This window comes from Leguminivora glycinivorella, chromosome 11 (genome assembly GCF_023078275.1).
Source record: "Leguminivora glycinivorella isolate SPB_JAAS2020 chromosome 11, LegGlyc_1.1, whole genome shotgun sequence".
NCBI lineage: Eukaryota > Metazoa > Arthropoda > Insecta > Lepidoptera > Tortricidae > Leguminivora > Leguminivora glycinivorella.
Window position 1 is genome coordinate 4,263,550 of NC_062981.1, and position 14,972 is coordinate 4,278,521.

Here is a 14,972-nt window from a genome sequence, read left to right on the forward strand (position 1 = left end):
GACCGTGATTACCTTTTTGATTTTCGTCGAGCTCCCGATATTTCGACGCAGTTGCATGCATCATGATCACGGTGCGGTTTTCCGTGATCATGATGCATGCAACTGCGGCGAAATATCGGGAGCTCGACAAAAATCAAAAAGGTAATCACGGTCTATATAAGTCTAATGAAAATAACCGTGAATCATTCAAAACTCTTATTTTTTTACTGTGCAATAAAGTTTAAATAAATAAATAAAAGGCACGCAGCAATATTCTCGAAAAGACAAAATATTGGTCACGAATCTGATGATGACATTGATGACCTTGTTTAGACCCTCTTACCATTTTTTACCAGATCAGGCCCCGTAACCGAATGGCATTTCTGCGACGCCAAACGCCGCAGAAATGCAGTCGGGCTCTGTCGCGCCAATACGCAAGAGCGAAAGAGATAGATAGCTACGAAAGAGATATTATCGTGAGCGTTTGTGCATTCGGCTACGCACACTGATCTAACGAACTTCTTTTGTTCTGTACGGCGAACTACGAACAGTACGAACAATATTCGAATACGAGTAATAAATAGACTACTTCATTAAGGGAGTCAACCATAGCGTAATTGCCCCGGTGAATGCTATCAATGGCCGACGCGTTGAAGCAAAGAATATAATGCTCACTCGTTGAAGTACGCTCCTATAATATGCAAGGCACAAGCATATATTATGATTGGCATGACAGTATCTCGCCGAGACACATACATCAGATCAGACTTCTTTTTCTAATTGAATAAATGACATAAGAACGGATAAAGCTAGGAACATATTACTTATGCGGACGTCCGCCGTTGCGCGACCGCGGTCGCGGATCTGGACAATGAATATACACTTAACGACCGGTCCGGACCGGGGGTTTTTTGACGACCGGTCTGGCCTAGCGCGTAGTGACCCTGCCTGCTACGCCGCGGTCCCGGGTTCGAATCCCGGTAAGGGCATTTATTTGTGTGATGAGCACAGATATTTGTTCCTGAGTCATGGATGTTTTCTATGTATATAAGTATTTGTATATTATATATATCGTTGTTTGAGTACCTGCACCACAAGCGATCTTGAGCTTACCGTGGGGCTCAGTCAATCTGTGTAAGAATGTCCTATATTTATTTATTTATTTATTTAACCGTGCAAACCATCGGTCCACGGTCGTGGACGTGGCCTTGAGCGCATGGACGTCCGATCGAAATCTGGCTCGCTGGATGTTTTGGTCAGCCGAAGTCACGTCCCGAAGACCGTGCACACTGATCGGTCGCGGTCGCGGTCGCTCGACGGCGGACGCGGATCTAGACAATGAATATACACTTAACCGTGCAAACTATCGGTCGTCGGTCGTGGACGTGGCCTTGAGCGCACGGACGTCCGATCGAAATCTGGCTCGCTGGATGTTTTGGTCAGCCGAAGCCACGTCCCGAAGACCGTGCACACTGATCGGTCGCGGTCGCGCGACCGCGGACGTCCGCGTAGTATGTTCCTAGCTTAAGTAGCTGACAAACGGCGTTTTCACAAGTGTGAGCTGTAAAAAGAATAACTCTTTCTCGCTTCCACTACAGGTTAATGTGTTAGCAGCTTTTAGTCTATGCCGCGGTGACATAATTTCGCCCCAGTCATGCCCCCACCATGTGCTAAGTTGCTAACCTTCTTAATGTGGGTATAAGTATTCAAAATTGGCATTTATAACAAAACTAGCTTCCCCCGCGGCTTCGCTCGCGTTAAATTTAAAAATTGCGGTTAGAAAGAGACAAAAATAGCCTATGTTAGGGACCATCCACACTCATAAGACGCATGTCTTGCGGCGCGCAACGGACGTCTCCGCCACGCCTAAGTGGAGACGCTGCCTTACTCTCCATCCCTTTAACTATCTCCACTTAAAAAATCACGTCAATTCGTCACTCCGTTTTGCCGCGAAAAACGGACAAACAAATAAACACACACACTTTCCCATTTCTAATATTAGTATGGATAAATGAAACAACATTTATGAATACACAATTATATATTTATTTAAAGTTTAAGTATTAACCAACTAGTTGTAGGTCATGTAACGCGGGGTAGCGGAGAACTTGGCGTAGCTTTTGATGACCTTATTAACGGCTTCCAGGAAGTCCTTTTCGGTGGCCACCTTGCGGCGAGCACGGATCGCGAACATGCCGGCTTCGGTGCACACAGACCTGCAAAGGAGAGCATTTTTAGTCCGAAAGTTAATAAAAATAACCTAACCTAACAAAATTAAAATTTTGAAAAAACCCCCGACCGCGACATATTGGACCGATTTTCATGAAACATGGCTAAGAACACTCCCGACTAACTCAGCTTTCAAACAAAAAAAAAACTAAATCGAAATTGGTTCATCCGTTCGGGAGCTACGATGCCACAGACAGACACACACACAGACAGACACGTCAAACTTATAACACCCCGTCGTTTTTGCGTCGGGAGTTAAAACCAAGAAGAAACGTATGAGAAGACTACCGTGAGACACTTGACATATTAAACATGTAAAATCGGGTAACTCACGTAAAATTGTCGAAGATCGCTCGACATATTGTTATGTGTGTGAGTGTAGTGTGCAACCCAACAAATGACAATTGTGCCGAAAGTGAGGGTAGTTTCGCACCGCCCCTGCCGCCGCCGACCCCCGCGCCGAGCCAACGGTCGCAGCGAGCTGCGGCCCGCAGTCTGCGTCGGGATACCATCGGCATCGCGCGTTCTCAATGAAAATGCTCCTCGGTACGGAGCGAAACATGTCGAGCATATCTCTAACATCTCTTATTAATCATAGTAGCTTTGTACTTTGTATAATTTACTGAAATCATTTTCCATAACTCTATTAACAGACTAGGTACTCACCTAGTCTGTTCATATTTTTTTCTACTCCCGTGTTGTTATTCGTCATTTACAGTGACGTGCATAGATCGTTAAAACCCTACATAAAAGATGCCCGCCCCCGACCGGCGCCCCGCGCACCCACGCATACGATATAGCTCTTAAAACATTGTTAGATAGTCTTTAAGGGATATAGCGGGCCGCGGGGCGCCGGCCGGGGGCGGGCGGCGGCGCGGGGGAGTGCGAGCGACAGGGTGAGTGCAGGAACATTGCTGACAAGTCAAAATACAGGGAACAGTGCGAATTTCACGAAAGTTATTCTAGAAAACTATTAAAAAGTAAGTGCATGGTCGTAGAAAAAGTATTGTATGCAACGGTGTTTAACTGAGTCAAAAAATACTCGTGGCGTCTTAATAACAATTTTCGGCTTCGCCTCAAATTGTTACCCACGCCACTCGTCTTTTTTGACCTCCTTTAAACGCCTGTTGCATAAAATACTATTTTATGAATTCTTTTGAATGTTAAATTGTATTAAGTTTCTTAATGCATGGTAATTATAAGACGTAATGTTTTGAAAAGAAGTGCATGGCCCGCCGAGTTTTTAGCCGGTCCCATATTAGTGGATACCCCCCTCCAACTGAGGGGGACTGAAATCTTCTCGAGGCTGAGGCGTAGGGTTAGAGCCGGCGTAGTTTTATTTTTGACGTTCATATGCGCATTGTAATATGCCTACTTGGAAAATAAAATATTTCATTAATATAAAACGTATGAGAACAAAGCTAAAATACAAATCCAATTCAAAAACCAATAAATAAATTATTTTTCCCCTCTCTAGCTCGGAAACACGTGTTTTGTCCTTTAATACCAGCGGGTAAAAACGCATTTTATCCACTAGTGGGTAAAGTAATTTGACCTTGAATAAAATCAAATTAACTGCTTTAAAATTGATAAAAGCAGGTGAATCTAGTAATAAAGATGATTTACCACCTGTGGAACTACTGGAAGCAGTGATAGACGCATTTTTTGCGTTGTAGTTTCCTCGCTATAGTGAGGGGAAAAGTTTTGTGTTACACTCGGGTGCAAATGTATTTTACTTCTCGTGTGTTAAAAAACTCGCAAGTTCAGGATTCTCTTCTCGAACCACTCGCTTCGCTCGTGGTTCAACTATAGGCTCCACTTGCTCGTTTTTCAATTCCACACTCGGCGTTAAAATACAACTTTGCCCCCTTGTATAACAAATAACTATTACATACCTATAAAGTACCTGTAGCTATGATCGTAATGATCTTATAATATCTCCTAAATGGAATAAACTTAACAACATTAATTTTTCCTATTATATTTCCAAGTTACTCACCATTATTTTAGAATAGTAGGAGTAATAATGACGACCAAATTGTAGGTAGAGGAGAAGAGAACTACTGTATCACGCACTAATAGTTGGGAATAACAGTGATATCACTATTTCATGACGCTCTTTCAAGAGTGACAGGGCTAGCATTAATGCGTCGCATCTTTTAGATTGACAAAGATAACACACCTGTATAGCGCTCTGCAAGTGCATTGCAAGTGACATTTAACCACTTTGATAACAATACTTTTCCTCATCTATTATCTAGTTACTCATCTAATCTCAGCGCCAGTTGAGTTGGGGCACAGCCTCGCCAGCAGGTCGAACCGTATGTCCTTCTCCACACTCATGCTTCGCGCAACATAGTTAAGAGTGGCAAAGACATCACTACTGCATCACGTTCTAAAGAGCGACGGGGCTAGCACTAATGTGTCGTGTTCGTCTTTTTAGATTGACAGAGATAACACACTTGTACAGCGCTTTTTTAGAGTGCAGCGATAGCGACATTTTCCGACTTTAATAACAATATTTCCCCTCATTATTCCCTAGTTCCCTACACAGATAGAAAATATCTCTTCAACCAAAGAAACCTATTTGAACCAAGAGATATCCAGTTTCCCATATCAGGAAGATTTTAATTACTTGATATAAAACATAAAATGTCTCGATGTTTATTACTTGCACTAACCATTTTATGTATATCTTAACATGATTAGCAAAACAATCTTTTTTTAAAAACTTAATCATTTATTATAAGAGCGTAAACGTTTTGTTCAGTGATAATTATTACTCAGAAGCAAATCAGCAAGTTCTTAAAAACAAGTATAATATTTCTTGGTTCTAAGTAATAAAATTGTTGTATTAAGAGTTATGACGGTTTTCGGTTAAGAGTTATGCATAATTAAAGTAAAAGTTAATGTTTCTTGGGGTGAAACAATTAGTTACTTACACCAAATATATACATTTTTCATTTTAAAAGTTATGACGGTATTAGATGAAGATTTACATGTTTGAAGTTAGATTTAATGTTTCTTGGGGTACAACAGTAAGTATCTTAAACCAAATATACTTACTTCTTGGATGTAATTTATCTTATTTCATTTAAAATATATAATTTCTTGAAATGAAATTTTATATTTCTTAGATTGAGTAAATAATGTTTGTAGCGGGGGTGCGCGCGGGGAGAGAAGGGAAAGCCGAAATGACGTGAGAGGTGTGTATTATGTTCAATAACCCGTACGTTACAAGCTTATAACTCAGAACGAAGACGAGTTCTCCAGCCAGTTAGAGAGAGAGAGAGAGAACTGGAGCGGAAGCACGTTTAGGATAGTCCTCAATAATAGCGCGTAGTTCCCAGAGGGAAGCAGGGGGCTATTATGTCGGAATTTGTATTCCTATGATTCGATACATATCAAGTTCCAACCGGCGAGCCTAACCAAATCGGGAAAAATCTTAACACCGCGATGTACGAATTCTATGGGCTGGGGTCAGCGCTATCTAGCGGGTTTTTTGGTAACTAAACCGGTGTCGCCACTCGGCGCGCGAACTAAATCTTGAAGCAAAACTTTATTATTTTTCGATCTAAACGTGTTGATTCTCAAATGGAACTTGTAGGCATTAAATCAAGAATTTGTGATATGAAGCCAAGAATGTAATAAATCTTGACCTAAGTCCGTGTTGATTTTTTATTTAAAACCTACTCGAATTATGAATGAAGTCTATAAGCATCAAACCAAGAATTATTATAATCAAGCCAAGATTGTTCTAAATCTTGAAATAAAACCTTGATATTTTTTGATTTGAACTTGTTGATTCTCAAATGGAGCCTGTAGACATTAAATCAAGAATTTGTGACACAAAGCCAAGAACTTAATAAATCTTGACATAAATCTGTGTTTATTTTTGTTTTAAGGTGGCTCGCCTAGGTTACCCGAAGCTCAGGCTGCGTTAGATGGCGTTAATCTGCAAATTACCGGTCTTATTTTTTTTGTGGAGTCGTACAGGCATTTATATACTTTCAATTATGCTTCGCGAACATTTAATATTAAAATTGACGTATTACAACATACATTCAACTTCTCATTGTAACGTTAATCCCCTTAATGTAGATAAATTTACTATTTAACACTATTTTTAAGTACCACTCACACATACAAACAGTGTTTTTGTATTCCTTCTAGTCGATAATTTCACGCGGCGACAGCTTGTTTAACTTTAAATAGCCTTGCGGTAAATACGTGTTATCGCATGATTTGCATGGAAGTACTGGGTTCGAATCCAGGACTTTTTCTCTTAATTTTTTTTTAATACTACGTCGGTGGCAAACAAGCATACGGTCCGCCTGATGGAAAGCGGTCACCGTAACTTATGGATGCCTGCAACTCAAAGAGTGTCGCATGCGCGTTGCCGCCCCATTAGAAACTTGTACACTCCCCTTTGCTGTGTGTGCACAGCAAAAAGGAGTGTACAAGTTCAAAGGAGGGTTTGGGTTGCCGACGACTCAAAGGACAATAGACGGAACAAATTAGTTCCGTAAGTCCTCCCGTCGTCAGCACCCCGCACCCTCGTTGAGCTCTGGCAGCCTTACTCACCGGCAGGAACACAACACTATGAGACACTATTTTTTGTTTTATTATTATACATAAATGTATATGTACTCGTACAGTAGTTACTGAGCGTTTTCCACAAAAAAGATTAAAAACCTATTCTCTTACATGGTAATAATTTTTGGGTTCGTCGAACTCAGAATTTCTAACATAATTATCCTAATCTGATATTTTAAAAAAATCCAAAAAGTATAGGTAAATTTTAGTTTCTAAAGTACGATTCGAATGATTTTTTTTTCTAATTGTTTATTTTCGATGGAGCAAGGGTATTCAAATCGCTTTTGAAATCTTAAATTAGTAAATGAAAATGCAATAGTTAACTGAGTATCGTAGTGCTTTAAAAACTCAAGTGGACTTTTTTTATCTAAGGAGTAATTTCGAGAATATATTATATTTAGCGAGGGTATTAAAAGTTGTGTTTTATATCTCAACTTAATAATTAGAAAATCAAAATGACAATAAAAAAATTAATATGTTCTCTAAGATAAAATTGATACCTTCGGCTCTCCATTCTTGCTCGGTCAATAAAAAATACGAAATTTATATCCAAAAAAATACAAAAAGTTTATAGAATCCCGGGATTCGAACGCAGTTTCACGGCGTGACAGGCGATTGTTCACCAACGACGCCATTACATAACACGCTGTTACCGACGAAATTAGGCTATACGTATATAATTATTTAAATATAAATAATAATGTCAAATCCATACTAAAATTACAAATAAGAATGGGTGTGTGTCTGTTTGTTTGTCCGTCTTTCACGGCAAAACCGGAGCGACGAATTGACGTGATTATTTACGGGGATTTAGTTGAAGGGATGGAGAGTGACATAGGCTACCTTTTGTCTCTTTCTTACGGGAGCGAAGCCGCGGTCAAAACCTAGTTTATTATAAATGGGAAAAGCTGGTTACTCTATAATCTAAAGTGGAAGAATTCGTTGTTTCACCAAAGATAATGTGTGTTTGTTTGTTTGTTTGTCCGTCTTTCACGGCCAAACGAAGCGACGGATTGACATGTTTTTTAAGTGGAGATAGTTGAAGGGATGGAGAGTGACATATGCTACTTTTGTCTCTTTCTAACGCAAGCGAAGCCGCGGGCAAAAGCTAGTACAGCACGGGTAGCATGGTCGCGCGATAGACGATAAAATATCAGGCCGTCCCTGTCGCACTATTAGTAAGTGCGATTATAGGGACGGCCAGATGTTTTATCATTTATCGCGCGACCATAATTGCCTGCCTGGACCAGATTATATTGATGATAATTATTATTTGTAACCATTTAGTTAATATTGTCTTCAGTTACCGCGATAGTTACTCATGAAATAAAAACTATGAAAACGGATTAAATCGTGTTTAATGAATTTACAATTCATCCCGACGTTTCGAACACTACAGCGTTCGTGGTCTCTGAGCTCAACGGGTGACTGAGGAAAAATTACAATGTGCAAAAGCTACCCACATACCTACATACATATTCATATATATAACTATTTAGTTGTTGAAGAAAAACATTCACACAACAATAACATAGGTCAACTAGCTCAGTAAATGTAAGGAAGTCAGCACATTACTAATACTATGCCCACACTATGACCTATGTACCTGACCTGACGTGTAATATTTTATTTTATCAACAAAGGGACAATAAAGATTGTATTGTATTTTTGTATGAAAATAAAAAATAGGAAAGAAATATAGTAAGAGTCTTTTTTAATAGAATATTTATTCTATTAAAAAATATAAAAAAAACTTAATAATTCCAAAAAAAGTTCAAATGATTAAAAAAGACTCCGGAATGGAACTCGAGATATTCTGCTTCATAGTCAATACGTTTGACCGAGACGCCATTTCGATTTACACTAGCAGTGTCGAAATACACGATATGTATCTTTATTGACAAAATGCGTCATTATTTCTGAGTCTGCTTGAGTTAAGTAAACCAATATCTTTAAATAATTACTTGTCAAGAGCCAAGTGTCACTGATGACAATGTCAACTAAAAATGCGCGAAATATGACGGCTCTGTGTCTGTACACAAAATTTGGCACGCACATTTTCGTAAAATTAATAAAAAAATCACATGGATTTGTCCATGATTTCTGTATGAAACAATGTATTTCGTTCAATACTGCGACGATGGATAATGTATAGTAGATGTATGCGCATATTTTTATTTAGTTGTAGTGTGCGGTGACTAAATAAATGGTAGATGTTTTTTGTATGGAAAGCGAGCCACCTTAAGTTATTCTGGAACTTTGAATGGAGTTGCAAAGCATCAAATCAAGAACTATTAAAATCAAGCCAAGATTGAACTAAATCTTGACGTAAAACCGTGTATTTTTTTTATTTAAACTTTTATGTCTTGACTGTAGAACGTAAAAGTTAAATTAAGAAATTATGATTTCCTATTAAAAACGCAGAATTCTTGTAGGGCGTCATCCATATATTACGTCACAGTGTAAGGGGGAAGGGGGGGTCATACTAAATGTGACAATCCCTGTTAAAGGGATACAAAAAAGCGTGACATAGGGGGGAGGGGTCCAAAAACCTGAAATTTGGTGTGACGTAATATGTGGATGATCCCTAGTTAAATTGTGGTGAATCTTCTTTTAACAGGTTTTTATTTTTGCTTTGATAAAGGTTACTTGAACCAAAGACGTTTTTTAAGAACTAGCATATTCATACTAAAACGGTGTAATATTTTGTTGCAAATAAATACTTCTTTGATTCAAATCTGTCCTATTTGTACCAAATGTATATAAAGTTACGACTGAACAATTTTGATTCTTCTTTGAAAAAGGAATATCCCTTTAGGTTAAGACCATGTTATTAGATGAAGAATTATATTATTCCTTTTAAATAACAGTGTTTGAGAGAGTTTTCCGTCTTAAATTAAAATATCTTTTCTATCTGTGTAGTTCCCTGGATGCGGATGGCAATGGACCGACAAGCGTGGAGGAATGGAGAGGAGGCCTATGTCCGAAGACGGGCGCTTTAGAGGCTGCTATAGATAGATAGATTCCCTAGTTACTCACCTAATTTCAGCGCCAGTGGAGTTGGGGCACAGCCTCGCCAGCAGGTCGAACCGTATGTCCCTCTCCACGCTCATGGAGCGCGCGTGGATCCGGAAGATGTGCGCGCGGCCCTCGAGGTCCGGCAGACCGAACTCCACTTTACGGTCGAGGCGGCCCGGACGCATCAGCGCCGGGTCTAGAGTGTCCGGACGGTTGGTAGCCATTAGAACCTGAGACAAAGAAAATTTACCGTGACTGTTGTGCAATGCTGAGTTGATTAAAACTAAATTATGGCGGCATGAGTCAACATGCTGGTATAGTTGTGCCGTTCTCAGGAACGTCCTCGTTTCACTATCATCCAACTCAAACGAGAACTTTCGGTAATGGCCCAATGGTAATCACGAGTTACCAGTAAAGGATGGTCGATACTATGTACATAGCATTGTTTTTAGAAACCCAATCAATAACTTAGGTTAATAAATGGGTAACCAAATCAATACAGTTATTTTTTGGAAAATTCCGTGTCCTTAAGCATGAAAAGAAGCGAGAATTAATACTTATGATAATAGCTGTCCTTCCCTACTATGATTCCACAGCACGTGTACTGATTAAATTACAAAAATGCGTTAGAAATGTGATGATGATATGATAAAATGATAAAATTTATGTACATGGTATGTGGACATAGCGATAATTATTTACATAGTTTTAGGAAAATTAAAACTGCTTCGCAAAACTAGCGTAGAGCAGAAGTGCCTTAGAAGTCAAGCTCATCATGTCGCTGGCTAAAACTCTTCTTGTATTCGTCATCCTTGGCGCATGTAAGTGTTAAACCAACTACAGGCTGTATCTTTAGGTAATTAGGTATTTAAATAAATGTAGACAAAAGACTCTTTAAGCCACTTGAGGGTAAATGAAAACATTACACGACTAAATAAGAAGTCACATTGTCTTAGTGTCAGCTCGTTTTTTCACGCATATTGATAAGAAAGGGATCACACTACAATGTTGCCACTTTATAAGTTCTACTCTTTTTTTCCAAGGCTGTAGACCAAATGCCATTTTTTTTTCAGGTCCAAACACCCTTAACTGCACAGAAATAGCGCCCTCTAACCTTGCCTGGAATTCGCCTAGAACTGTGGCTCAACATGAAGGCAAGACAAGGCGAAACATGGTCAATCTGTACTATATGATCCAGGAGTGCACAGGATGTAGAGCACTTCGTTTATTGAACTATGGAAACTATTGTGGGCTAGGCGGGTCTGGTACACCGATTGACGATATTGACAGGTTATAAATAAATAAACACCAACGTCCACACTGGCCGCACGCCTCGCGAGGCTAACTATACTCTGTCAAATAAGTCTGTCAGTAAATAAGAACTAAGAAAACTATAGGTATCCTTTTCTCTAGCACCCTAAAGAAAAGGATGCATATAGTTTTCTTTGTTCTCATTTACTGAGAGTTTATTTTGAACAGCTGACCGAAGGCCGCCATCTTGCTGAGCAAATGTGTGAGCGTGCGATCAGTGTGGACCCGGCTATTTGCTTTTTTTTTATCTGGCCACGTGTGAGGCGCTTTCGCACACCGAAAGTTCCGTACCGCACTCGTCGACACGTTAAAATTGTTAAATACAACCAACAGCAGTTCTCGAAAAGTTTGTACAAAAGTTAAGGAAAAAGTTAAATTTGTTTTTATTATTCCTATTTTGTTACCAAGATTTTATTGATGAATTGAGATTTTAGTAAGTTTTGTTTCGTCCGTAGGTTCCGTTCGTAGGTTCTCTAGTATCTATATTTTCTTAATTATAACAATTAATCTATATATATCTTAAGAAAGTCGACTTATATTACTAAATGTTGGTAACAAAATAGGATCAATTAAAATTTGCTGACGTGGCTAACTGGCTATGTACAAAGTTGCTATGTTTCCGAGGTTCCTATTTTTTATACTTTCGTTTTCTTATACGGGGTTGTATAAGTCGCAGTCGAATTGTATAATCAATCCGCCGTATTACATTACGGCCAGCCGTTATCAAAAACAGGGCCGTTTTAAAATGAGACGGTCAACGATTAGCCGGATTGAATGATGATTAAAAACCCGCCCGAATTTAATCCATAAGTTTTACGAAGCTGCTCGCCCCGCCGAACGCTCCCAGCGTCCACTTAGGCCTTAGGGCCCCCCACATCCAGCGTCTCGCGAGCGTAGCGTCGGGCCAACTGTATGGCAAAGCCTGACGCTGCGTCGACGCGGCGTCTTTTTCCATACAGTTGGCCCGACGCTACGCTATTTCGAGACGCTAGATGTGGGGGCACCCTTATTCAATTCAAATTCAATTCAAAATATCTTTATTCATGTAGGCCTAGTTACAAGCTCTTATGAATAGTTCATTACATATATATTATGATCTTAATCTAACCTAATTATCAGAGCAATTTATTGTTGTAAATTATTGTTCATAATAATATTGAGTCTATAATATACAATTTCATATAAAAATAATCGTTAAACAAAAAATATATAATTAGGTATATGTATATATAAAAATACATGTCTAGAATATTTCTAGGAAAAATCCAATGTCCAAAAAAATACAATATTAATTTCATCAACAATAATAATAATAAAAAACGTAAAAATAAGAAACCATTTCGAATAACAATTAATCCCACGTTGTTTTATCATTCATGTAGTCTTGTGTTGTATAATAAGCTTTGGAAATGAGTACACGCTTTACATGATTCTTAAATTTATTAATTGACAAGTCAGTAATATGATTCGGAAGTTTATTATAAAATCGAACACAATTACCCATGAATGATTTTTTAATTTTACAGAGCCGTGTGAAGGGCACCGCGAGTTTATGTTTATTTCTAGTATTTTTAACCCCCGACGCAAAAACGACGGGGTGTTATAAGTTTGACGTGTCTGTCTGTCTGTCTGTCTGTCTGTCTGTCTGTCTGTCTGTCTGTCTGTCTGTCTGTCTGTTTGTCTGTGTGTGTGTCTGTCTGTGGCACCGTAGCTCCCGAACGGGTGAACCGATTTCGATTTAGTTTTTTTTGTTTGAAAGCTGAGTTAGTCGGGAGTGTTCTTAGACATGTTTCATGAAAATCGGTCCACTATGTCGCGGTCGGGGGTTTTTTCAAAATTTTAATTTTGTGGTTAGGTTATTATATTATGTACATCACAGTTTTTCTTAAAATTACAAATGTTTTTATGTACATACATAATATTCTCATAAATATATTGACAATGCACTGTCATTATATTAATGTCCTTAAATTTATCTCTAAGTGAGTCTCTATGGTTCATTTTATATATTGCTCGAATAGCCCTCTTCTGCAGAATAAATATGGTATTTATCTCTGAAGCACTGCCCCAAAGTAAAATACCATATGACATAATGCTGTGAAAGTAACTAAAATAAACTAATCGAGCTGTTTTCACGTCTGTTAACTGACGGATCTTGCTCACTGCAAAAGCTGCAGAACTAAGTCTATTCGCTTAGCGATATGACAATCTATCTTGAACTTCTTCGAATATTGCTTAACATGTTCTTTAAATTCATCACTCGTATTAAACCGCCGTTCTTCATACAAGGCATACAATGCACGTCTTCGTTGATGTAACTCTGCAGTAGCCCACTCACTAAAAACTGATGCACCACTAACTACGACCGATTTTGAAGTAAATATTGCATTATAATGTTGCAGAAAAGTGTGAAAGAATGAATTATACATACTATTAGGACTCATATCGGAAGACAGGGAGGGTAGCGCCTGAACCAAACTTTGCTTCATTCGTTCCACGCGGTCGGAGGTTACTGGTACAAAAGTTATTTGTTTTCTCAAAGTATTTTTCCTTAATGTCTCAAATACTATCAATTGGCCTAAATGGTCTGATTCTAAGTTGCTAATTACATCTTTAGTAGTAGGAAAAATATCAGTGAAAATATTATCTATACAGGTGGCACTAGTGGCAGTCACTCTAGTAGGCTCCATAAAAATATGATTGAGATTACATGATTTGAAAAGATTCAACAATCTGATACTTATTGTTGAATTTTCCAAGATATTTACATTAAAGTCGCCGCATATAAGTATTTTTTTACTAGAAGATGATATTTTAAGTAGCACAGATTCCATATTTTTTCAAAAGTTTCAAAATTACTTAATGGCGGCCTATACACACAGACAACAATAAATTGCTCCAATTCTACAGCACTTAGTTCTATAGTCCGTTCAACAGACATGGAAACAATATCCTTACGTTCCTTAAATTTTAACTGGCTATTTATTATAATTAACGACCCACCATGTATGGAACTATGTCTGGTGAACGAACTTGCCACCTGGTGATTATTAAATTGAGGCATTAATTCATTGTTTTTTAACCAGTGTTCAGTAATACATAAAATGTCTACATAAAATTCGTTCATGAATAGTTCAATTTGTAAATCTTTTCCTCTAATACATTGAATATTTTGATGCACCAGGTGGATATACTTTCCTTGCTCACAGTATTGATTCTTATAGTTACTTAAAATTAAATTGCCAGAGACAGAATCTTTTGAATCTTTTCTCTTACACTAACTGAACCTGTTTTCTTCAATAGATGCTGTCAAAAGCACGACCAGTGCTACAGTGACGTCATAAATCGCAACGACTGTTGGCTCGTCAATGTCTACATGATGCCTTACAACTGGAAAGTCTACGATGGATCTCTCTACTGCGGGCACGAGGGCAATCGGTGTAGGAGGGAAACATGCGAATGCGATAAAGAGTTTACTGAGTGCTTGAATATGGTTGGGTGCCCCTAATGTATGAAAAATTGATTTAAATGAAGTTTGTCAGCATAATCCACCGTAGTCCTTATTTACGTTCACCCTGTGTAGACTATAAACCAGCGTTTTTCAAACTGTGGGGGTGCCCCCCAGGAGGCGCAGCAACATTATAAAGGGGGACAAGTGCACACACTACCTAAGGGTCCCCCCACATCTAGCGTCTCGCGAGCGTCGCGTCGGGCCAACTGTATGGGCAAAGCCCGACGCCGCGTCGACGCGGCGTCTTTTTCCATACAGTTGGCCCGACGCGACGCTCGCGAGACGCTAGATGTGGGGGGACCCTAACTAATAGGGAGGGCGTGGACAG

At 38.9% G+C, this 14,972-nt stretch overlaps 1 protein-coding gene across 1 annotated transcript in view; it reads right to left on the minus strand.

The window, feature by feature from the left end:
• Positions 1 to 2,001: 2,001 nt before the first annotated feature.
• LOC125231395 (26S proteasome regulatory subunit 7) overlaps positions 2,002 to 14,972 on the minus strand; it is a 29,329-nt gene continuing 16,358 nt past the window's right edge. Inside the window, exons 9-10 of the mRNA XM_048136838.1 lie at positions 9,844 to 10,052; positions 2,002 to 2,195 (exon numbers count right to left, since the gene is read on the minus strand). Of these exons, the coding sequence (XP_047992795.1) occupies positions 2,051 to 2,195; positions 9,844 to 10,052 (354 nt within the window). The 3' untranslated portion in view covers positions 2,002 to 2,050. The remainder of the gene's footprint in view (positions 2,196 to 9,843; positions 10,053 to 14,972) is intronic.